The following is a 24,848-nucleotide window of genomic DNA, read 5'->3' on the forward strand; positions in this document are numbered from 1 at the left end:
AACTTGATTTTTATTTTAAGAGTAAAAGCATGTTTTCAGATCATTTGATGTAATATTACAGTACATGTTAAAAATCTGTTGATGTCTTAACCAATCTCTCTCTCTCTCTCTCTCTCTCTCCCTCTCTCTCTCTCAAAGCTGTATGTATTAAATTCTAGTCACATCCACATTTATGAGAATTCTGGATCATAAGTTGGAACTCCATTGACATCACTGAAGTTGATATAGAAAACACAGCTATGTCTTTTAACTTTCATCCCTGCACACAACCTGTCGGCTAACTCCTCCTGGACTGAATCTAACGCTGTATATGCACTGTAGTGTCCTTTAGTGTTGGGACAATAGATTCCTCCTTAATAAAACAACAAAACATTAAGAATTTCGGTCTCTTCATTTTTCACATAGTAAGTAATTTAAGTGGTGTTATCATTTTGAACAATAAAAACATTCCAGTATGATCTGTTGAATAATGATTGAATTTAAAGATATTTTTGTCATCTGAGGGGGTTAGTTGTCTTCCAATATAGAATCAAGAGTTAATAATAGCTAAAGTTGACTTATTGAGGGGGTATTAAGGGTTAAGTAATGGAGTAATTTTACAAAACATGTAATCCAAGGACTAGTATTAAAAACAAGAGGCCCATGGGCCACATCGCTCACCTGAGGAACAATAGGTATGATAAAGTCAGCTTAATGGAGTCATAATACAATCTGGACAATGTACATTAATACATGTAGATCCTGTATAAATAAAATCCATTTTTCCCCCTTGGAACTCGGATAGCCCTGATTGCTGCCAATATTTACAAGAGCAGACTTTAATCACCGCTCCTGCACATATATAGGGACTCAACGTTATGCAGGCAGGGATGACCGCACACCTATGCAACTCAACAGGTACCAACGTTAACGCAAGCAGGGATGACCGCACACTTGCGCCAACAGCTCAACCTAACGCAGGGAGTGCCGCACACTTACGCTAGAAAGGCCAGAACACCAACAGGGATGACCATACACTAGTGCTCCGCCTCAACCACCACCATTACAAGCAGGTATGACCTCTCACTCGTATTAATGCGATACAGGGCAGAAATGACCGCACATTCTGTATCGTTGGTTAGAAAAATAGATAGAGCAGGGATGTCAACACCCTCAATCTTTCCATATCTGTTCAAGTTTAACCCCAAACAGTCGCTCATTGCAATGTAATAGACACTGTCCCTATATATGTGCCGGCCTAAAATAATTCATAGTATCTAAAAATTGGAAATCAAAAATAAACAAACTAATCCAACCTAACCCAAAACTACTTATGCAGAACAACTTATATACATTGAATATTTATAATTGTATAAAAATTATCATCACAATAATTGGTTAACAGTGGATGCATTAATTAAAATAATCAAGAATCAATAAATCAAGGGCAATAACCCAAAACAGTAATACAAAAAGATTCTAATGAAAAAATAGCTGCCTGCTTCAATTTTATAGTTTATAGTATATTTTATAGTCATATCACATGTTGAGTATTGCAGTTCTCAAAAAGATCCTTTACAATTGTTTATACATGGGATATTTAGCTACATCAAACTCTGAACCTTTTTGTGAGGCCGAAGAATTGTCCTGGAGCCAAAGTCTTAACAATTATAAAGAATAATCTTGCTGATTAGTTTCTGATAAGAATATTTTTTAAAGATTTACTCTTTATTCCTATGTAAAACTTTAACACCCCCCCCCCTATGTGGCCTCACCCTACCCCCAGGGGTCATGAATTTCTCAACTTTGAATCTACACTACCTGAGGATACTTCCCACAAGTTTCAGCTTTCCTGGCTGATTAGTTTCTGAGAAGAAGATTTTTAAAGATTTACTCTATATATTCCTATGTAAAACTTCGACCCCCCATTGTGGCCCCAACCTAACCCCAGGGGTCATGATTTTCAAAACTTTGAATCTACACTACTTGAGGATGCTTCCACACAAGTTTCAGCTTTCCTGGCTGATTAGTTTCTGAGAAGAAGATTTTTAAAGATTTACTCTATATATTCCTATGTAAAACTTCGACCCCCCATTGTGGCCCCAACCTAACCCCAGGGGTCATGATTTTCACAACTTTGAATCTACACTACCTGAGGATGCTTCCCCACAAGTTTCAGCTTTCCTGGCTGATTAGTTTCTGAGAAGAAGATTTTTAAAGATTTACTCTATATATTCCTATGTAAAAATTCGACCCCTCATTGTGGCCCCACCCTACCCCCGGGGGTCATGAATTTCTCAACTTTGAATCTACACTACCTAAGGATGCTTCCACACAAGTTTCAGCTTTCCTGGCTGTTAAGTTTCTGAGAAGAAGATTTTTAAAGATTTACTCTATATATTCCTATGTAAAACTTCGACCCCCCCATTGTGGCCCCAACCTAACCCCAGGGGTCATGATTTTCACAACTTTGAATCTACACTACCTGAGGATGCTTCCACACAAGTTTCAGCTTTCCTGGCTGATTAGTTTCTGAGAAGAAGATTTTTAAAGATTTACTCTATATATTCCTATGTAAAACTTCGACCCCCCATTGTGGCCCCACCCTACCCCTGGGGGTCATGAATTTCACAACTTTGAATCTACACTACCTGAGGATGCTTCCACACAAGTTTCAGCTTTCCTGGCTTTCTGGTTCTTGAGAAGAAGATTTTTGAAAATTTCTCGAAATTTTTCATTAATTTCTAATTATCTCCCCTTGAAAACGGGTGTGGCCCTTAATTTTCACAACTTTGAATCCCCTTTGCCTTAGGATGATTTGTGCCAAGTTTGGTTGAAATTGGCCTAGTAGTTCTTGAGAAGATGTTGAAAATGTGAAAAGTTTACGGACAGACGGACGGACAGATGGACAGACGGACGACAGACAAAATGTGATCAGAATAGCTCACTTGAGCTTTCAGCTCAGGTGAGCTAAAAATGTAGTGGCAACTTTTGTTTAACTGGGGATGAATACAAGTACATGTTTAAGAACAATTGCTTAATAGTTCGAGAAAATACAGCCTGCAGGCAAAAATGAGTGACAAATTTTTTTAAGCCTATTCAAAAACAATCATGGAGGTTAACTTACGAGCGTGATCAAATCTGTGAATCTGATTTTCTGGGAGTCTTGGCCTCTCTTTCAAAATTCTCATCAGAGTCATGTCTGTTACCATCTCATGACGACTCAAATTACCATTCCTCTCTGCAAGTATAAAGCAATCAAAGTACAAATTTAATACAAATCACCTTTGTATAAAAAAAGAATGAAGGATGTAGAAGAGCTTTCATTAGTATATCTTTGGACAAAAGATTCACTGTTTCAGAAAATAAATAAAATGAATCTTCCACACAATACATGTACAAGCTGAGTTCAGGTTCATTTATACATAATTTTACCAACCATACATCCTGAATATGTCACGGCCCCAGGGATATTGAGGTTTCCAATCTTTCGTACTCCATTCAGGAAAACCATAGACATCTATAAGCTCACTGTAAAAGAAAGGTGAACACCTGTGAAATAAATGAATCAGGCAGTTTACCAGCAATGACTGTCTCATTGATTCTTCATCAATTATTTTACCATGATAACTCTCGGAATAATGGCACTATTTTACCTGGCCATAGGTGTAAAGATTTCTCCCCAGGTAAACACCCGCATGTGGTTGTAGGAACTACTGCAGGCCTTGTCATTGTAGTCGTATATCACACAGATATCGGAGAAAATGTCAGGACTGGAGAAGAGCAAACGTTCAAGGAGTTCTTTTTCAATCTACAAGGTTTATAAAAAATGTATCAGCAATAACCTATTTCAAAATTATTGTTATCTGGACTTTTACAGATGTATAAAATCATTGTTTGATTTCTATTTTTTTCCCTATGGCAAGATTACATTGAATCAACAAATAATAATCCACTGTTTTGCATGTTAATTGTGCTAATCTTTATCCTTAAACTGTTGACAATGAACTGGGTATTTACAGTTACTACATGGACCCAACACTGAAAAAATACATGAACTTGATGTCATAGCAGACAGATGCAAAAAATGTTGCGTTTTGAAAGCAACCCCAGCATCATGAAAATTTTTTAGGTACTCATCAATTTGCATCTCTTGAGATAAAGATGTTATATCACAATATGTATATTCACAGTACAATGGGAATTTTATGTAGTCACCTGATGCATTGGCCTTAAGAATACAGCTTTGTTATATCGCTTGGCCTGACCATTTGGCAAAGTATCTTCCTGCAGGGCAACTTCATATGCAAGGTTCTCCTCTATAAGTTTGGCACAGTGGGTGAATTCTACTTTTCTAATTTTTGGGACTGTATTTAGTTTCACATCCTTTAAAACTCTGCAGGCATGACCTGTAATTTGATCAATAAAAGAACACATGATGGTTCAAGTATTCAGTTAAAGTTTCTTAAAATTTGAGGGATAATTGTTTCTCTTAAAAGAATGTTTAGTGAAGAATTTTTAAAATACCTTCAAACATTAAGCTAAATTGTTGTGTTTCCCATTTTTCAAATGGCATGATGCAAACCAATATGGATGCAAAAGGCATCACTTTTATAATACATCGATTCTGTCTGTAAGATTATGTCACCTATTGTAGTACTGTAATCATAAATGCAGATTTAATATAAAAGTACTAAGCAGTAAACACAGTCCTGATCAGTACCTGAGAGTTTACTGAGGTTAGGACAATTGTCCAGAACCAAACCTGTGATTCCAACATTATTCAGGGAAAGCGAGACTAATGAGTTGGAGTTGATTTTCAAAATCTGAAAAACATAAGACAATATCATATCAATTAATATCCCTTTTTAATCAGTTTTTGCATGTTAAGACATGTATCAGTGGTTAAGTGCTACCTGAATATGATCCTTCTCCACTACTGGATCTCCAGTGCTTGTGCACTCATCTTTCATGTTGCACTTTGGAGCTTCGGTACTTTTTGCTGATGATCTTCTTCCTTTTTTTCTTTTCCCTAACATAATACACATGTAAAAGTGAAGAATTTTCCCAAAAAATTCATATTCATTATGAATTTGAAATACATGTACCGACATACACAGACATTTTTAATAGCTTTATCTTTAACCTTTGACTTTTATTTTATTATTTACCATTCCTGTTTTGGTAAATTCTTCCAGATACATTGATTTAGACTGTATCATATATTTAATTGATATATGTCTACATCTGTGTCATACCTCTCATTGTGTTGGAGTTCTCTTCCCTTAACAAAGACTGTCTGATATCCTCTGGTTTGGCCTCACAAGATTTGTCCACCATTTCGACCCTCTCCCCGGGCAGTTCCTCCTTCACCTTACAACTCCCATCAGCTCCCTGTGTTTCCCCATCCTGAGGTTGGCATCCATCACTACTTTCTAACACAGGTTTACCACCACCAGTGTGATCTCCATTCTTACTTGGCTTTTCTGTTTGGTCCTTATCATGGCACTCACATTTACATTTAGCTGTACATCCCCTCTTCCCTTGACTTCCTACACGTTTTGATCTCCTTCTTCGTAAATATTGTTTTTCACTTCTTTTGCATGAGCACTTGGAGCATTGTGAAGTGTCAATCTTCATTACCTTGGAACTAGAACTTGTATCACTCTTATCACTGAGAGCTCTCTTGGCTGGCCCCTCGGCTAGATTTGGATTTGAAGTACTTGTACCATTACTACCGCTTGTATAAGCCTGTGATGAATTTCCACAACTTGTTACATGCTCCTCCATTCCTCTCTGAGTTGTTTGATGCTTCACACAACTTCTGGTTGGTCTTGTTTCAGGTATAACAGACGCAGAGGTTCCTGTGTTTCCACTTTCTGCTGTGGTCGAAGTCTGAGGACTGTTTACACCATCTTCAACTTTGATTTCCTTCGTAAAAGAATATTCTGGTTCATGAATAGACACAACATCAGGAGCCTCTCCACTCTCTCTCAATATCACAGTTTCTTGACTACTTGAATCTGTCTCCATTTCCTGAATTTTCTCTGACTCAGTGGGCACCGATGAAGCAACCTCACTGTCTGAATGTTCAGACTTTGTAACAGACACATTTGACAAGTCTGGCTTTATAACACTTAAGTCAACGACTGGATTGAGATCTGGGGGTGTTTCCTGCTCCATGTTTGATGTCTCCGTTATAATTAGTCCTTTGTACGTCTGTTCCTCTTCCTTGCGCTCTTTCCCTGGGTACAACACAACAGTCTCCATCCCGACAGAAACTGTCTCAACCTCTTCAGATTCCTTTTGGTCACCATTAGAGTCATTAGTAATCAGTTTTCTTTCATTATTTCCATCTAAATCTGGGCTGCCTTCACTGTTTTCCTGCGTTTCATTAGAATTGTTTTCCTCATTCATCTCAGATACTTTATCATCTGACGATACATCCATCCGTGCCATGTCCTCTTGAGCAGAATTATCAACTCCCACTTCATCACTTTGGTCAACAATTAGATTTTCCCTCTCGTCATTCTGATTGGCTTGATTTGCTTGGGCTCCATCCAATTCATTATTTTGATCGGCTAATGGATCATTTCCCTCATTCTGGTTGGCTCCATCATTGTGAACATTGTTATTATTGACTACAGGATTTGCTGGTGGGGCATTCTGGTAGTGCTGATTCAACATGGCAGAGGAAAGACCCATCCCTGTGCCAGCACTCAATCCAACCCTGTGTATATACAGTAAGACATCATTTCCTACATCAATCAAATTACATGTACATGTATCATGTAAGTCTTTAAATCACATGGGTACATTTATACACAGATTACATTACCTTGAGCATCCTTTTGGTGGTTCTCTGAACATTTGCTCCAGATGGAGAGTTTGTAGAGATGGAAGAGTTGGAATGAATTCACAGAAATCCTCCAGCTTAAGGGCATGACATCTTTTCATGGACAATTCAGTCAGCTGGTCCCAACACGTCAACCCTTCAGACAAAAAAAAACATTTCTGTTTTACCTGTTGTTTTTACTATGATGTGTAAATAAACAATGACATACATGTATGTGAATATGGTACTTAAGAAGCTGTATTACGGTAAGTAAAGAAGACCAGACCATTTTACAATGTGCTTGAAAAGTATGTTGCTATTTGTATTTGTTCTTTGATTGTACAAGTGTGTAGTTGGGTTGACTTACCCTGAGTGAACCACTGAGTGGGTCTCAGAATGTGTGGACAGTTGTAGATGTCCATGTGTTTGATTCGAGGGAAGCACACCCCCACAGCCCTCATGCCGATGTCTGTGATGACTGCAGGGGCCTCTGACACACTAGCCAAACCCTCCACAATCAAATCCTCATTGTCCCATTTATCTAATAAAAAATAAAGACATCTCATAACATGTATAATGGTGCAAAAAGTCTCATTCTGAATTTGGTTGTGTAACATGCATTTCAGTCATTACTAAAATTATTGATATTGTCATAATAAAATCACTTAGAGTTATCACAGCTAGAGTAAAGAAAAAGAGAATAAAAAACTATCAGTAAATTGTAATAGATGTTGAATTACCTGGTGCTGGGAAAGAATCTACATATCCAAGATGTAAAGTTGAAAACAGAGGAAAGGATACATCAGCCATCACCAAGGCAACAAACAGATTATCCTTAGTCAAAGAGGGCTGCACACTGATTTCTTCTAGTCTGTAGTCAAGATTTATGTTCAATGATTTTTTTTAAATGCTGCACTAATTCAAATGGTTTTTGTTTCAAATGAATTCTTGTAACAAGAACCCCAAATATGGGTTATTGTAATTATAGCTTTTATCTTGATGATTTTGAGCCAAGTTAGCCCATGGCATCTTCCAAGGACAAGAGTTTCTGATCCACTCCACTCTACAAAAACCCTTGACCACATAGGCAGAGTTTGATGGGGTTAAAAACCCTGTTTCTTTGTTGGTCTCAATAAAGTGTGAGTGATCCAATAAGAAATGTTTCAAGAATGTTTTATTGTGCATTGATCAATGTTGAGCTACTGTCAAATGAATTTAGGACAGACTGGAAAGTAATTGACTTAATGCTATCAGTTTTAGGTCAGAGTTAACCCATCTTTTCAACAAATTGAATATTATAATCAATTTGTTCATCGTCAGAGCCATACTGCTGTAGTTTTCTCTGTTTTATACGTATTTTCTGATTGGTCAGAGTAAGATGTCACAAAAGTTAAAAAATTAGTACATTGTACTCTCACTAGATGGTGCAACTGTAAACCCACATATGTTTTGTCTGTTTGGTCAAAGGTTAATGTAGAGAGGATCAGAAACTCTTGACTTGGAAATATAGCCCATGAAAAAACACCCCCCCCCCCAAAAAAAAAAAAATTGGCATTTAAATATCTTATCAATTTTGAGGGTTATATTAACTACCAAGTAAGCATTGCCAAAATAATCATCTATATAGTATATATATGTAATCAAATACATGTACAAGATTTAATGAATCAATTTCATACTTGTATTTACCGGTAATCAATTTCAAAGTAAAAGCCAGCAACATTACGCTGAAGACAAAATCATTAAATCTATTAATATTATAAAAGAAATGGTGGTATAAAAATTTAATAAAACTTACTTCTGAGCTGCTGTAATAATGAGAAACCCCAGATCCATTTCAAGGGCATGGCGACACCCTCCAAATCTGATACAGCGCAACTGACGAAAGGCATTCATTTGCCATCCATCTTGTACCACATGATGAATTAAGCCTCCTGAAAAAGATTGCAGAAATGAATCATGATTGTAAGTTAGGAAGGACAGTTTTGTTGCAACAAGAACTTGGACATATACATGTACATTGAAAAAACATTCATATGATAATCCAGTTAATTAAAATAAAAAATATGAACTAACCTAGAAATGGAACGCGCAGTAATTCAAGTCTGGAAAGGTACCTGGAACTTGCAAGACTTGCAATAAGTGGGACATACTTTATTGCACTGGCTGGTCCAGAACAGTGTGCCATGACAAATGTCTGCAACTTTGGTGCCATAAACTCATTAAATGGATGGGACTCATGAAAGTGTACCCAACGAAGCTGAAGATGCCTCAAATTGTACATTTTTGGCAGATTTTCAAGTACAATTCCATTAAGATGCAATGACGTAATCTTTGCATTCTCTGCCAAAGTCAGAGATGATAGGAAATTGATAGGAAATGTTCCGTTTCTATTCTTGAATGTTCCTAAAATCTCTAGTTGTGGAAAAAAGTCCATCATTGCATGCAAGAGCGCAATATCTGAAATCTCAATGCCTTTCAGATTTTTGCATTCTGAGAGAGCATCAATGATTCCTGGGAGAGTGAGCATATCGACACCCCGTTGACGTCTTAATGTCATAAAACCCGGGTGGAAACCATATAGATACTCCACATCATGGCAGCGCTTTAGAAACGCTGTAAGTGTACTATCTGTGATGGAGTCGCACATCCATCCATACAATTCCCTCTCCGACATGTCAATTTCTTTCTGTATACGTAAATACATAGAAACGGCATTTCTGAGTTTATGGTTCATGCAATCCATCCTCAGTATGTATCTCAGAGGTAAGTATCCAAGAATGTGACAAATAACTTCCAAAGACAGGCTTTGGAAATGATCTTCATTTTGCCTCACCTGCTTCTTATCATTTTCATTCGCACCCGATTTTTTTCTCGACAGACATCTTGCTTTCCTTTTGCCTTTCATCGTGATTTCTTCAAACAAACCTGATCACAAAAACTTTATTATATCAAGCGCTGACATTATGTTATGCAATACAATTGTCAATTTGTCATTGATCTTTTGCTCACTGCTGTTTTCCCTTTCTAGATAGTAACCGGAAGTTATTGTTGGAGTATTAAGTTAAAACCAAAGCTGTAAATTCCGGATTTTTTTAAAGTATTTATTTTTTTACTATTAATGAATAAAAATCAAGAATATAGATATGTTAATCAGCAATCAATAATTCTAATACTTAATTTTGTTTACATAATCTTAAACTAAGCTAAAAATGAGGACAATAATTTCAAACTGATGTCCAAACATATTTATACAGTTGAAACCATTTTTTCATCTAACCCATTCATTTAACTGAGTTATGGAGTTTCCATTTCATTTTGCATCCTGCTTAGATACATATAGTATTGTACCCTGATTATCCCAGTAAGGACTGTGTTTCTTGTGCTTAAGATATAAATAATCCTAGCTGTTACAAAGTTCAATGCGATATAAACTTGGTTAGTCATGTGATAAAATTCTGTGAAGTCCAAGGGCTTCTCAGATGATTTGATCAGGTATCATCCAGGTTTATATCCTTTTGAACTTTTTAATACATTGCTGTTTATTACTTGTACATGTATTTACGAAATTGTTCAGAATTATCAACTGTTTTTCTTCTTACAATAATGCAACTGTCAAATCAGGGACGCGTATACATTTAGTTAGTATATACGTCCCTGGTCAAATGATAAGTGCTACGGTAATCATTAAGACATCATGATACAGAATTGAACATCTGTGTTATTCCACAGGTTTATATTAGGAAATATATTCAAAAAAGTAAACATAAAATAGTATTCTCAGCAAAAATTGCTTACTTCAGCATGTTAAGAGAAAAAAGTGCAGATCCTATTCCAACCTTCTAAATGAAACCAGGAAAAATTGACAAATGGGAAAACAAATTCATGTTCATGTATATTTATGTACAAATAAATACTAAATTTATTTTATTTCAAAACGCAAATGAACATGCATGAAAATAAAACAGAAATCAATATCCAACACAATGATCAGTTATTTTTCAGTTTTTCAAAGAGATGATTTAATTGTTGGGATACTTGTTTCACTTTTAAAAATATATGCTCTTTCTCTGATGGAACAACACAATTGCCAAATTTTTGCTCAAATTTGTCCGGATGCCATTTTTTCATCTGATCTCGCAAGTATTTCTTTCTCACATCACTGTCTGTAACATCATGTAAAAGAAAGTCTTCCAACTCACTAACACTATCTTTAAAAGGCCACGGAATATCTAGGAAACACAAAGGCTTCTCTGCAGCTTTTGCGTTTAGCTCCTCCCATTTACGTTCATATCGGTCTTTCTTGTGTCTTTTGAAATTATGCTGTGCTTTCTTCTGATTTTCCTCATACCTTTGTCTCATTTTTTCACGGTCTCTTTTAAGTTTTGCTTCAAAGTCATCTTCGACCTTTGCTTTCTTTGTTGACCTTGGTAATGATGAGTGTTGCCTCCGTTTACAATGATATTCCTGCTGCATTCTCTTGGACCAATCTTCATAGCTCTCAGTGAAATCTTCTTCATCTTGAAGACCTATATAAAGAAAAACATGTAGGATGTTATTTTTTAAATAAAAATTCCCTGTACTTTTAAGTGTATAGTTTCAGTTTATAGTTTGATAAAGAATTTTAGTAATTTCAAAAAACTCTTGAGTTAATACAAAGAGTTCTTCTCACTGGCACACACTTACCCCCCGAGTATCTGCCCCACTCCCAGTGATGTTCATGTTCAACCTCATCAGCGAGTTTATCATCCCAGTTCTCTGGAGTTCTTGAAGTCTGCAGACATTAATAGCATTGACATTTCAAACTTTTTGAAGAAATGATTGTCATCATTTACAGGTGACTTCATTTACATGTACAATGTATAAATAAAAATAAATGATACAAATAAAGTAATAATGATAACTTCATTTACATAAATTACATTCTAAAAATTATTAAATTTTCATTTGTATGATACAAAATATTGTACATGAACCTTATTTGTGACTTTATTGACCCATTTACAATATATGAAAAGTAACACTTTACATGCATTTACCAAAAAAAACCATTCTCTTAGAGCTTAATTGGTTTTTGGGAGATGACTTTAATCAACTCTCCTATGCAGTTACTCTGGCAAACCAAAAGTGAAACAGTGTTTGGACCTAAGCACAAATCATCACCACTGACAAATTCTAGTTCTTAAAAATAATACAAAAATTCGATGTAATGTATGTTGAAGCATTGTTTTTCAAGGAAACTTATCTATAAACACTTTGAAAATAGTCAGATTTTATATAATACGAACAATTTAGCTATTTTTGTAGTCTCATGTATTCCTACGCCAGAGTTTAATATAGTCTCGTTCAACCAAACGCTCGGCTGTCTCCGTAAATCTCCGACAAACAGAGAGGCTCTGCTGCTTGGTGGAGATTAACGGAGACAGCTGAGCGCCTGGTTGAACGAGACTAGAGTTCGATATCAATAGTGCTTAGATCCATACAATTTTAAGAATTGTTTTGATTACTAATACATAGTTTGAAATCTATCTTTAAATATTACACAACATGATTCATATGGGGTTTCTCTAATTTCTTGTCGGAAAAGTCTAATAAAATTTCATATTATAAAAAAGTGCGTAATTTAAAAACAGACTAGAAACTAATTGCCACACAAGATAAGTTGATTTAAAAATAAATAATAATTGATAAAATCAACTCCCGTCAGTACTTCAGTACTTTGATTTAATAATAACCTTCAGGTTATAGAAAAAAAAAGTTTTTTCAGGGAGTGGCTTTGTGTAGGTTCTATATGATTTTATTTTTTTTTACCTGCGTCTCCTCCTCCTGTTTTTCTCTGAGTTGATCTAGAAGGTCTCGGCATGTAACATCATTGTGATTCCTCCATCTCAGTGACTCCGGACGTTTCTCAATGATTGGCAAGATAATCAGCTGGTACACTGGAAGTATACATGGATATTAATGCAATAAATATTTACTTTTTTAGTAATTTCTATTTCATAGGTTACGGAAATTACACTATATAAATAGTGCCTGTTTGGGAGGGTAACAGTTGAAATTGACACCCCGAGAAAACCATTGTCAACGGACGCGAAGTGGAGGTTGACAATGGTTTTCGAGGGGTGTCAATTTCAACTGTTATCCTCCCAAACAGGCACTATTTATTTTGTTATACTGAATGTCTTAATTTTAAAGAAAACATCACTGCTTTTAGATAGTAATAACGTGAATTCTAAGGCTAACCGTACGCGCATGATTTTCGCGCATGTAACAATTCGTAATGTTACCCGTTGCTAAGTGCATTGCTAATGCTGAGGGTAATAGAACAGATTATGAACTGCGTCTAAACCAATCAGATTTCAGTATTTAACATGAAAGTATAACAATAAATATTAGTAATTTTTCAGAGTAAACTTTTGTGAGCTTATATCCTCATCTAATTATGCAAGGACTGCAAGATTGGCAAAATCCTCAGGTTATGAACATCTTTCATGCTATATTTAAACTTCTGTTATGTTTTTAATGCTAAAATAATACATCTGAGATGAAATTAATTTTGATAATTTTTGCAAACTCTGTCTCTGGTTATGTGTCACATTCTACTATGTCTGTTATGGGTAACTTTTAGCAAACTTAAAGCTGCACAAAAAGATTAGAGACACTTGGACACCACAGTGTGTCATGCAAACCATTGGACAGCTCGTTTGCAGTTCTGAAAATTTAATTTTACAACATTGTCATTTTACCATTGATTGATCTCCTATGATCATTATTAGAAAAAATTTTTTTAAACAAATTGGTTGTGTAATACATTGATGTACAAATGAACGGGGTAAATTACATATGAAAATTCAGAATTGTGAATACCTTCATTTACTTCCGAGCTTGATTGGGTCTTAATGGCTTCCTTCAAAGCAATATGTAGGGCGGTATTTCCATCATCGTCTTTAATAGACACATCTATCCCCTTCTCAATCAAAAATCTAGGGGAAATAAACAAGAAATCTATGCCCAATAAACTAAAAACACATCATTTGATGTTTTGTTAATATCTAGCACTGAATCATATACTGGAATATGCAGTTATTTTATGCATACCACATTCTCTTTTCTATTTTAAGGCAATGAGATATTAGATATCTCTATCTTAATGAAATTATTAATATTTTTTTTTTAATTTTGAAAACTAAAAGAAATTTTCTTGTAAGTAAAGGCCTCAGTAAAGGGATAATAAAAATGTTACCTAAATCCATTAAAGTTCAGATATTTACAGCAATAATGAAGAGGGGTTTTCCCATTGCTGTACTGAAGGTGCTGGATATTGATTTCATGCTTCTCAATGTATGATTTCAACTTTGTTGATCTACCATCTTTAATCAAATGCTTTAACTTTTTACACCATTTTTTATTCATTTTCCATAGGCAAAGCTGAAGATAAATATTCATCAAATTACATAAAAATACAGTAAAAACATAAAAGGACTACATGCGGTATTACATGTATATGCATTTCTCACCCCAAAAATAAAAGTTCTATGAAAAGCTGTAAAAATAAGGTTGAGAAAATTTAAAATCATCATGAAAGTAAATGTGTAAAAGGTGATCACTACAGTGATATCATAATGCAGAAATGATGTCATGAAGATTGTCCCATTTCGATAAATTATTGTTTTGGAGAAACATATGGGTGCTTTCTGATGGTTTTTTGACTCGTTATTCAATTTGTCTGCTTATCTGACGGCACTTATTGACAAGACAACATCAAAAATAAATCATTTAATGCTATACTACAAGCAAAAAATATGTGGAATGTAAATAATTAATGTAATAATAATTAAATATGTCTAGGTCTTTTATATATATTCAACAGACTCATACAAAATAATTACTTCTATGAAATTCAAATATCTATTAATTCCATATACCTGTATTTCTCTATATTTATGCAGTAAGATATTATTTAAAACTGTTTAACATTATGTTTATGATTTTCCTAGGATACGTGGGTATGTTTTTTCCTAGAGAAAACATGCCCTAGGGATTGGGTAAGTTTTCTCATGGGTAAGTTTTCTCATGGGTACGTTTTCTCTTGAGTACGTCTTCTCCTGATACCAATCTGTTTACAACCAGTGCAGCGATAGGCTGGGAAAGCGAGTCTTAATGGTGACATGTATATACAAATGTATAAAAAAATCAGTGAAAAATCAAAGTTGAATCAGGGCTACTCAGAACTGAAAAAAAAAATTTCCAGCTCAAGGGCGCCGCCATATTGGCTGCTATTTTGTTCGGTAAAGTTAACTCATTCATTAAATTGTTTATTGTCCATTAACTCTATTAATAACTTTCCAAGTTTTCAATGGGCTGTGAGTAAGTTTAATGAAAACAATTGACTTTACAAAACAGTAAGTTATCAACAGTGCTTTAATCAGGAGAAAAGACTAGTTTCACCCATGTGTTATCAAATTAATAGATGTAAAATAATGAAAACATTTCATCAAGGAACAGATCTTTTAGTTACTGAATAAAGTATAAATAGAAGATTTGTCAAATTATGAAATAGATTTAAGCATTGAAAGAAGAAATAAAAAACTTTCAGAACCACATTCATTTTTCAGCTCTTTCCGAAGAGGTGACTTTTACGCATAAAACATGAAGTCTTAATTGAGACTGAGCATGCAACATTTAATTTAACTTTGGCAGAAGGGAGGCAGATCCTACTGTCTGCGTTTCAAACCAAAAAAATCTGTGCTCGGCCTAGTGGTCACACCATTTACATATTACGTGTTATGTTATCCCAGGGACGTATATACTAATTACCATACTCTGTCCCAAGTTTTTGCTTCCACAACTTTTTGCTTGATATTTTGATAATAATAAATACATTTGTACCAAACTATGTTCATCCACTAAATTGAAAAATGTCCAGATTATCTGTTTTGAAACGCCCACTCTGCCGCTTCAGGTTTCAATACACATCCCAAAATAGAAAGTCTACAGGGATTTTGCATTGTATCAGTTATTAATAAGCCCAGTGATTGGGATAAGCAATTGGCCAAATGTGACAATGGCATGTTCCAAGACAGTGTTAATGTGACATTTCCAAAATCAATGCACCAAATGGAAATTTTATGGGACATTGTAAAATGACAAGTTAAAATTTGATGAGTTTATAGAAGACTTCATTGCAATTGTCAAATTACTGAATGACACTGAATAAAAAGCTACCAAAAATATTTTTAATTTAGCAATGAAAACCATAATTTATTTTCAATTCTTTGTTTTTATTCTTCATTTCATCCAATTTGAGTTGAATTTTAGTATGGTTGCACCCGTCTTACCGTTAGCATCTCCATTCGCTATTTCAGCCACCTGTTTTGCTTTATCTGTTCATTCATTTTTATCTGATTTTTTATATATCAGAAAAAATTGTTCTTTTTTGGGATGGGGAATTTTTTGTCAGTGATATGATGGCAGCTGCTTACATTAAGACCTGGCACGTTAAATATCAAACTGACAGTATAAACCAATCAAAAACACTTTACCAAACAAAGTCATGATCATGCTGTACAACATTTGACTTCTATTCTGTAAAATAACAGCGATCATTAAAGAATTGTAGCGAAAGAGATTCTAAGCGTTTATAGGGGAAAGCTCAAAGTTGAAAAGTATGTACTGTAATAGTATGTATTACTATTTAACAGAGACACTTATTGCCTCTGCTGGGGTTTGAACCCGGGTTCTCTGGCAAGCCAGTCCAGCACTCTACCGATCGAGCTAAAGGGTTAACCCGCTAGCCAGAGCTAGTAGGAATGCCATATACCTGACTCTACCACAGTATAATATAATTTGCGCCAGCAGGGCGCAACATTTTTAACATTGATGTGCCATTATTTTATTAAATGCGACTATGGCGCAGGGCTCATGCTTATCCCAATCACTGATAAGCCTGGATGATAACATTAAAAAATTGCACAAGGTGTTCCGAGTACTTCCAAAAGGAGAAAATATGTAAACACTTCCCATTATAAACCTCCGTAAGAAAGTTGTTTTCATTCCTGTAAACTTTTATGAGTGAAAAGGGATAATTTGTCAATGAAGATATCTTGGATATTTTCCATTTCATCGATTTCAACTGTACTTCTTTCACAGGTATTAAGTGTGTTTTTATTAAAAATCATCAAAAAGTGATGGAAACAATAACTTGGAACAAACTATAGTTGCCAATTAATGTAGTGTATATACGTCCATGGTTATCCATACATTCATCCTATCTAACTTACTTTTCTAATAATGACCGATTTGTAGTTTAAACAGCTTCATTTGGACGATTTGCCACCTTTTCTTGCTTTATACACAGAGTTCCAATTATAAATTGATCTGCCTATATATGCTGCAACAAAGGTGTACACGACAAATATTAAGGGGTAATTTTTAACTTGAGTGTTCTTCACCCATCCCTTTCTATGGAGATACTGGTTAAATCTGTCATTCCATCTAGAAATAAATCCTTTTTCCAGATCTGTTGGAGGATTGTGATTGTTGTTCATTTTTCCATGACCTTCTTAAAAATCAAACAGGAAATAAATCTTATTATACCAATTTGAGTTACGGAAAAATATATTTTCCGGATTGTAAAGTGGGTTTTTTTATTTATATGTATTTATATGCTTTCTAAAAATTTGGCCATTTTATTTAATTGTGTATATCGTACCTAAGATTTTCACGATTTATTTTGATAAAGTTTAAATAAATGAATTTAACTCTGTGTTTTTATTACTTATTTCGGGAAAAAGATCTCCGGTATTTTAAAACTTTAAATTTAGCGACACATACTTCATTTCCGAGATGATAAATGCCGAGCTACGATCATAACCATGACGCACTCTAAATAAACACAAAACCTTCCAAAAATGAGACAGTTAAGGGGAAGTACTCTCCGCCTACTTAAAGTGGGATGCTTTTGTTTCATAGTTTTGATAATTGTTTGGTACATTGCAGTGACGTTTAAGAAAAGAGTGACACCGATGTATGCCAACGGGGTAGTTGACGCAACAATCGGACATATTCGATATGACTTTTCTACTGGTATGTTCTCGTTGATTGAGAACAAGGACATATACCTGCAAGGCCTGTTGTCAGAGACACTGAGATCTACTGCTGCCTTAGAATGCAGACCCGATCAAAATAACCCAAACTACTTATGTCTGCGATGGCATCGATATACAGAACTTGAGGTAACATTATAATATGTTTTACGGTGCTACCGTTCTGGCGAGCGCAGCAAGAATTACACATACCTTGCATCATTGTCAACTTATAGTGTTATTTAGGTATCAACGAACGTCAAAGAATTTTTGAGAGATTATTTCTCTACAATAAGTATGCCGAGGCAAATGTACTAATTTTAATGGTCATGATACATACAGCGCAACCTCCTACCCCTCTCCCGAGAGAGAGAGAGAGAGAGAGAGTCCGGTTCCTGTTTGTAGGTGTGTAATTTCCCACTTTTAAATTTAATGGTTTGACTATATGCAATATCTACATAAATTTTTTAACTGTTTATTTTTTCTCTTTATTCCTTTTTATTTAGTTCAGAATATCCTAATTGTTTATTTCCTCCCTACTGATATACTCATATACTACCTGCCTACTGTACATGCATGCACAATTAGCTTAAAAATGAATCCATCGATATGACAGTTAAGTATGGCTCTTGCTAGTATATATTTAAATAATCTCTATATTAAAAAAAACCCAAACAAATCATATGTCAATGAGACAGGTATCGCAGTCTATACTGAAATAGCTAGTACATGCATAACAGATGTTTGATCCACCTCTAAATTTATCGCGGGATATATAGCGCTAGAGCACTGTGACGTCATCCATGACTTTGTTCGTCTTTGTTTACGTTTCTCGACTCAATAGGAAGGTATGGAAGCAACTAACAAATCTCTTGAGTCTCGCCAAAGCATATGCAGTACTCTAAACGTGTCTTCAAACCTTAAGACACCGTAAATTACAAGATAAAAGTCGGCCATTTTTGGCACAGCACCACGGGTGAAAACATTAGAGAGCATTATGGGACGTAGACAAAAAATTTTGTTTGATGAACTGTAGGTTTAGCTCGTTCTTTTTCCTGCGCACACTGGTTCTTAGAGCTCGCTTCACTCGCTATAAATAGTGCCTGTTTGGGAGGGTAACAGTTGAAATTAACACCCCAAGGAAACCATTGTCAACGGACGCGAAGCGGAGGTTGACAATGGTTTTTGAGGGGTGTCAATTTCAACTGTTATCCCCCCAAACAGGCACTATCTATTTTATTATACTGAATGTCTTAATTTTAGAGAATTTTTATATTGCTTTTATATAGAAATGATGTGAATTCTACAGCGAACCATACGAGCATAATTTACACGCATGTAACAATTCGTTGTGTTACCCTTTGCTAAGTGTGTTGCTAACACTGAGGGTAATAGAACAGATTATCAACTGCATCTAAACCAATCAGATTTCATTTTTTTACATGAAAGTATAATAATATTTATTGTTATACTTTCATGTTAAATACTGAAATCTGATTGGTTAAGACGCAGTTAATAATATTTACTATTACCCTCAGCGTTAGCAACGCACTTGGCAACGGGTAACATTAAAAAATGTTACATGCGCGAAAATTATGCGCGTACGGTTCGCTGTAGAATTCACGTTATTCCTATATAAAAGCAGTAAAATTTTCTTAAAAATTTTAAAAAAGACATTCAGTATAACAAAATAAATAGTGCCTGTTTGGGAGGATAACAGTTGAAATTGACACCCCTCGAAAACCATTGTCAACCTCCGCTTCGCGTCGGTTGACAATGGTTTTCTCGGGGTGTCAATTTCAACTGTTACCCTCCCAAACAGGCACTATTTATATAATGTTTTACAGTGTGACCGTTTGAAGGGTGAAGATTCAGTGATAGATGCAGGTCTGTAGCTCCCAGTTTGAAAAAAATCTGATGGACGACCAGGGAGCTACAGTGCCACCAATTGATATAAAAATGTGTATTTATTGTGCACAGATACATGCGCTAGTTTTGGACTGATGAACCTTATGATTTTATATATGCACATTTTACCTTAATGTATGGTTTAGCTCACTTTAGGATATCGGTATTTGACATCATGAAACAAAGTAATCCTTTAAAATCAGCACTGGTTAGTGGTTACTATAAAAATATTGCTGCAAATAAAATGGCTGGTCTTTAATAGGGCATTTTAGTGATGTTACTGGTATGTATGTTTGAATAAGATTTTTTGAACTTAATACTTCAGGTGAAAACTCTTGGTGGAGATGATAAATGTCATGAAATTCACTGGAAACCTACCAGTCGTGATTTTCTGCCACAAGACTGCATATCTCTACGGAACGCCATATGGTATGGAGGTGGTGAATTTTATCACCAGAAATGGCCATTGATGAATGTCTCAATTCCTTTGCAGCCATACCTTCCAAATGATTTGATGTATAAAATGAAAAACAACAAGCCACCAGGCAATGTCTTTGGAAATGTTGTAGAGAGATTTTGGTTCAACTCCAAAGGTGTGGGTATTGTAGTTGAAAGCTCTGTACCTTTGTTTGTTAGTTTCAATGCTAGTAACAGTAATCTCCTGTGCTTCACAACCAATACTGATCACCCGCGATATCCAACAGGAGGGAACCATCTACTGAAATATACCATTTGTAAGAAAAAGAATGTGAAAGAGACTTATGAAATGATGCAGATGAAGCACTTTGAATCACCGAAAGACAAACCAAGCCTCGACTTGATACAATATCCGGTTCTGTCTTCCATACCTCGGTTTCAAAGTAACATGACACAAGGAGTTCTACTTAAATTTGTGAAGAAATTCAAGGATGACATGGGGAAAGCTCTGTCTATCAAGAAACTTTTTTTTGAATTTGATGGCAAGTTTTCCTCTGAATTTGGTAATTTTGACATTGATTCTGATTTATTTCCAAATGCACATCAGGTATGCAGTACAATGAGGGAATATGGATATCAGGTTCTCATGTCTATGACGCCATTAATTAGTAAAGACTCAAATCATTTCGACACAAAATCTGAGTTTCTAGTGCAAAATAAAAATTCTGAACAGTTAGCTCTTGTGAAATGGCACTATGGAATGGCAGGTGTTGTTGATGTAACAAATCCAGAAGCTTCCAAATGGTTTCACTCCAAATTATCAACAATGATGAAGGAATATGGCATCGATGGATTAAAGCTATATGCATGTGAAAGTAACTACCTACCTCCAAATCATCTCAGCCATGAATTGCTTGCAAATCCTGGGGCATACATCACACACCTGCTGTCTTTAATTGGCAATTTGCATCAAGAGAAACAACTTTTACAAACAACTTGTGCTTATAAATCTCAAAAACATTCCATGTATGTGCAGTTGGGAAGGAAAGAGTCCAAGTGGGAGGCTGATAATGGACTTCAGAGTGTGATCCCTGCAGTCTTGACACTTGGAATTCTGGGATACCCATTTGTTATCCCTGATGTGGTCGGGGGGAGTGGTGTTGTCAGTAACACATCATCTCCTCCAAGTCGGGAACTTTACATTAGATGGCTACAGATGGCTACATTCATGCCTGTACTCAAATTCTCCTTTGTTCCTTGGGACTATGATGCCAAAGTTGTGAACATTGCCATGAGTCTTTTGAAAAGAAGGCAGGAAATCAAGAAACTGTTGATAAATGCTGCTAAAGAGGCTGAAACTAATGGTAAGTTACAATTTGTAAATAGATTTATTATTTAATCTCCTAAACTTGGTTATGAAAATGACTGATAAATGCAAATCTCAAATGAAATCCTTAGCATGGTTAACGGCATACTAGTGTATATTTCTAATGTGATGTCAGACTGGTTCAAATACAGGCACCAGCTAGCTAGATAGCACAGTTGGTAGACCATAAAGAACTTGACTAGAGATTTAGCGGGCTTGGGTTCATTTCCCAGTCTTGTCCCCCATTATTTCTCTCATCCCGTTACATCTGGTGCTGTGCCAAGCCCTATAACCAACAGCTCAACTCCTTCCAGGAGAAAGAGCCTATAGTGATCTTGGAGTACGAAGATCATTTAAGGGGGAGGAATGTGACAGTCTGACTGGTACAAATTTTTAAATACCAGCGCCTGATAGCTCAGTTGGTAGAGCACCTGACTAGAGATTCAGGGGGCCCGTGTTTGAATCCCATTTGGTCTGTCATTTTTTCTCCCATCCCATTACACTAACATATACCGGTACAGTTGAAATGAGATAATTATAGCTGGGTTTTTTTGTTAATGAATATTTTTTTATCACAATATTAAGAGTTGTCTTTCTTTATCTCGATGTGGAACAAAACTAAATAATGCATATATATTAAGCTATAATTACTGAGGAAAAAATTCTTCCTCAATCTGTCTCACAATGTTAATTACAATATGATGTAAGAATTTTATCTTCTATTTGTAATAATTGTGTACATTATATATATGCACCTTATATCAATATGTATGCAATAATTCAGGAAACATGTTGCAATTAATATTTATCTTCAATTTAATAAATAGGGATTTGAATAGGTGTTTGTTACATTTAGTATCTCTGATTTCTAAACATAACAGAGTTTAGCACAATGAATTTTGTTAGAATAACTGTTGTAAGCTTCATGTGCATAATGAAGATTAATGGTAGTAGACGTCGGTATGATTTTTAAGTAATTTTTTTTTCAGGTTCTCCTGTGATAAGGCCGTTATGGTGGATAGACCCCATAGATTCCATCGCCCTCGTAATTGATACAGAATTTATGGTGGGCAATGACTTACTTGTGGCCCCCGTCGTATTCCCGGGGGTGACCAAGATTGACATATATTTACCTAAAGGTCAGTGGAAGGATGACCTCAAGGGGATGGTTCTGGAGGGTAAACGCTGGCTGAGAGACTATGAGGTCACCTTGGAACAGATACCAACATTCAGTAAACACAGGGTCTTAGAATGAAGAGCGTATGAGTTTTAATTGATGTACAATTGTTGACCTTGAATGAAAAGTATTGTCTGATGCATATATTTTTATGAATGGTAGTAATTTTTGACTCATCGTTTCTCGGTAACCATTGCATTACCGGTATTTGTATGATTTATTCATGTATGTTTAGACAATCTTTGTTGATCATTATTGATCTAATAGTCTGAAAATTTGGTATTATATGATACTAAAAAATGGTGCACCCTATTATATACATGTATTACTAAAATGTAAATTAGTTTTCTTATTTAATTCTTTTTATACATTGTAAATTCACTCTATGTTACAGACAAAATGGGCTGACATATTTAACTGCTGAAAGTTAAAAGTCTTCTGACATCTTTAATAATAATTTCATTTTGTATTTATGATAAATTCTTATATAACATATTTTTAGTTAACATTACTGTGTGCATGAATAGTAAATGTAGTTTATTAAAACAGCATGACAAAAAAATAGTACCATATATCAAAACTAAATATGCATGGTTAATTGCCAGGTACCTTTAAGTTATTTCTTTTTAATCAAAACATATAAATTTACTAAACTTCTCTCAAAGGGCAATGTCAAGATTTCGGTAAAAAAAAATTATTACGGGGGATTTTAAGGTTTACAGTGCTTTGTTATACACAACCAAAATTTGAGTGTCTTTCGTTGAGTTATGAGCAATTAAGTTAAAGAGCTTGCAATTCTTTGCTATGTAAACAAAGCTTTTATTTAAATTTTGAATATTGAAGTGAAAATTCCAGTTTTAGACCTAAAATGCATGTGCTTAATGTTAGGAACTATTTATTTATACTTAAAAACAAAAACAGGGCATATGAGCCTTGTTTCCATGACAAAGAATTGTGAGTTGTGAATTATCTTGCTTATAACTCTACGAGTCTCTCAAATTTCATTTGATCATCAAATGCATTTTTATTTAAAGCACTGTAAATACTGAAAACAGAAAAATAGAATTTGACCAAAATCGTGACCATGCTCCATTAATTAATATACGTTTTACAAATTTGGTGTGAATCAAATAATCATGATTTTTCTGTCTGTAACTGTTTTATTTTTATTTATTTATTATTTCAGTATATTTGTGGGATATTTCCATCATTCAAATGCATAATGTGAATAGAAAACAAGTAGTTGATCCTGTTTAAGATTTAGCTGCCTGAGAAAATGACAAGTAAAAATGACACTTTTGATGAATAGTACTAGAAGTGACAGTATGAGCTCGAGTGTACCATATCAGTATTTTGAACCTTGATAAATGCATTTATGTAATTTAAAGTTTATGCAGCATTATTAATTTCATATTAATATTGTATATTAAGTTTTCTCTCATTAAGTAATCATGATTTGCAGAGATTTGCTGTATGGAATATATTTTTATACTGTACCAATTACAAGAATTTTATAAACACTACATTTAAATATCTTTAAAATTATAGAAAATAGTGAATACAGACAACCATTGGTTAATTTATGAACATGAACATTTACTTTTTGTGTTTTACATTTATAAACATCGAAAGGTTATTCACCGATTAAAAACCAAGTGTAACCTCAGTCTAAATTAAGCAAATAACACACTGGAATGTATTTTCTTGGATCTATCTTTTCTTAGATCAATCATCACTAATTGAGTCTAGAGTATATCTTAATCATTTGCTTAAACTTCCTGTAGCAAATACGGTTTTGAACTTCAATTAATAAATGTAGAGTTCCCCTTTCTATTCCTATCAACGATACCTCACCCTCCCACCCCCATTAGCTCACACACTGACACAATTAATACATGTATTATGTGCAGATACAGAAAATATTCTTGGGGGGGGGGGGGGGGGGTCAAAGGATATTTAAGTTTGCCAGGTAAGGGGAACGGTGTTCTGAGGCATGTTTTTGATAATATTACCATGTAAATTTAAGAAATTTGAATTTTCCAAGCCCCCCTCCCCCCTCTTAGATTTACACGTGTGTATATA

The 24,848-nt window shown here is 34.9% G+C and overlaps 3 protein-coding genes across 3 annotated transcripts; 1 reads left to right on the plus strand and 2 right to left on the minus strand.

Annotated features, from left to right (window-relative positions):
• Positions 1-27: 27 nt before the first annotated feature.
• Positions 28-9,866, minus strand: LOC128191678 (F-box only protein 38-like). The gene is made up of 13 exons (XM_052863867.1): positions 8,891-9,866; positions 8,613-8,748; positions 7,555-7,685; positions 7,182-7,355; positions 6,818-6,971; positions 5,238-6,709; positions 4,896-5,011; positions 4,703-4,805; positions 4,198-4,388; positions 3,636-3,790; positions 3,419-3,510; positions 3,107-3,220; positions 28-352 (listed from the first exon to the last, which is right to left on the minus strand). Exons 1-13 carry the CDS (start codon positions 9,720-9,722, stop codon positions 171-173), a joined length of 3,852 nt encoding a protein of 1,283 aa, XP_052719827.1. The 5' UTR covers positions 9,723-9,866; the 3' UTR covers positions 28-170.
• An 830-nt stretch (positions 9,867-10,696) lies between these two features.
• Positions 10,697-17,400, minus strand: LOC128191682 (NF-kappa-B inhibitor-like protein 1). Its single transcript, XM_052863874.1, has 6 exons — positions 17,095-17,400; positions 14,058-14,242; positions 13,682-13,797; positions 12,626-12,753; positions 11,501-11,588; positions 10,697-11,343 (listed from the first exon to the last, which is right to left on the minus strand). The coding sequence occupies exons 2-6, from the start codon at positions 14,225-14,227 to the stop codon at positions 10,805-10,807; spliced, it is 1,041 nt and encodes a 346-aa protein (XP_052719834.1). The 5' UTR covers positions 14,228-14,242; positions 17,095-17,400; the 3' UTR covers positions 10,697-10,804.
• Positions 17,401-17,583: 183 nt separating this feature from the next.
• LOC128191680 (myogenesis-regulating glycosidase-like) lies at positions 17,584-23,678 on the plus strand. The gene is made up of 3 exons (XM_052863870.1): positions 17,584-18,048; positions 20,132-21,587; positions 22,579-23,678. Exons 1-3 carry the CDS (start codon positions 17,725-17,727, stop codon positions 22,842-22,844), a joined length of 2,046 nt encoding a protein of 681 aa, XP_052719830.1. The 5' UTR covers positions 17,584-17,724; the 3' UTR covers positions 22,845-23,678.
• The last annotated feature ends 1,170 nt before the right edge of the window (positions 23,679-24,848 follow it).

This window comes from Crassostrea angulata, chromosome 7, assembly GCF_025612915.1.
Source record: "Crassostrea angulata isolate pt1a10 chromosome 7, ASM2561291v2, whole genome shotgun sequence".
Taxonomy (NCBI): Eukaryota; Metazoa; Mollusca; class Bivalvia; order Ostreida; family Ostreidae; genus Magallana; species Magallana angulata.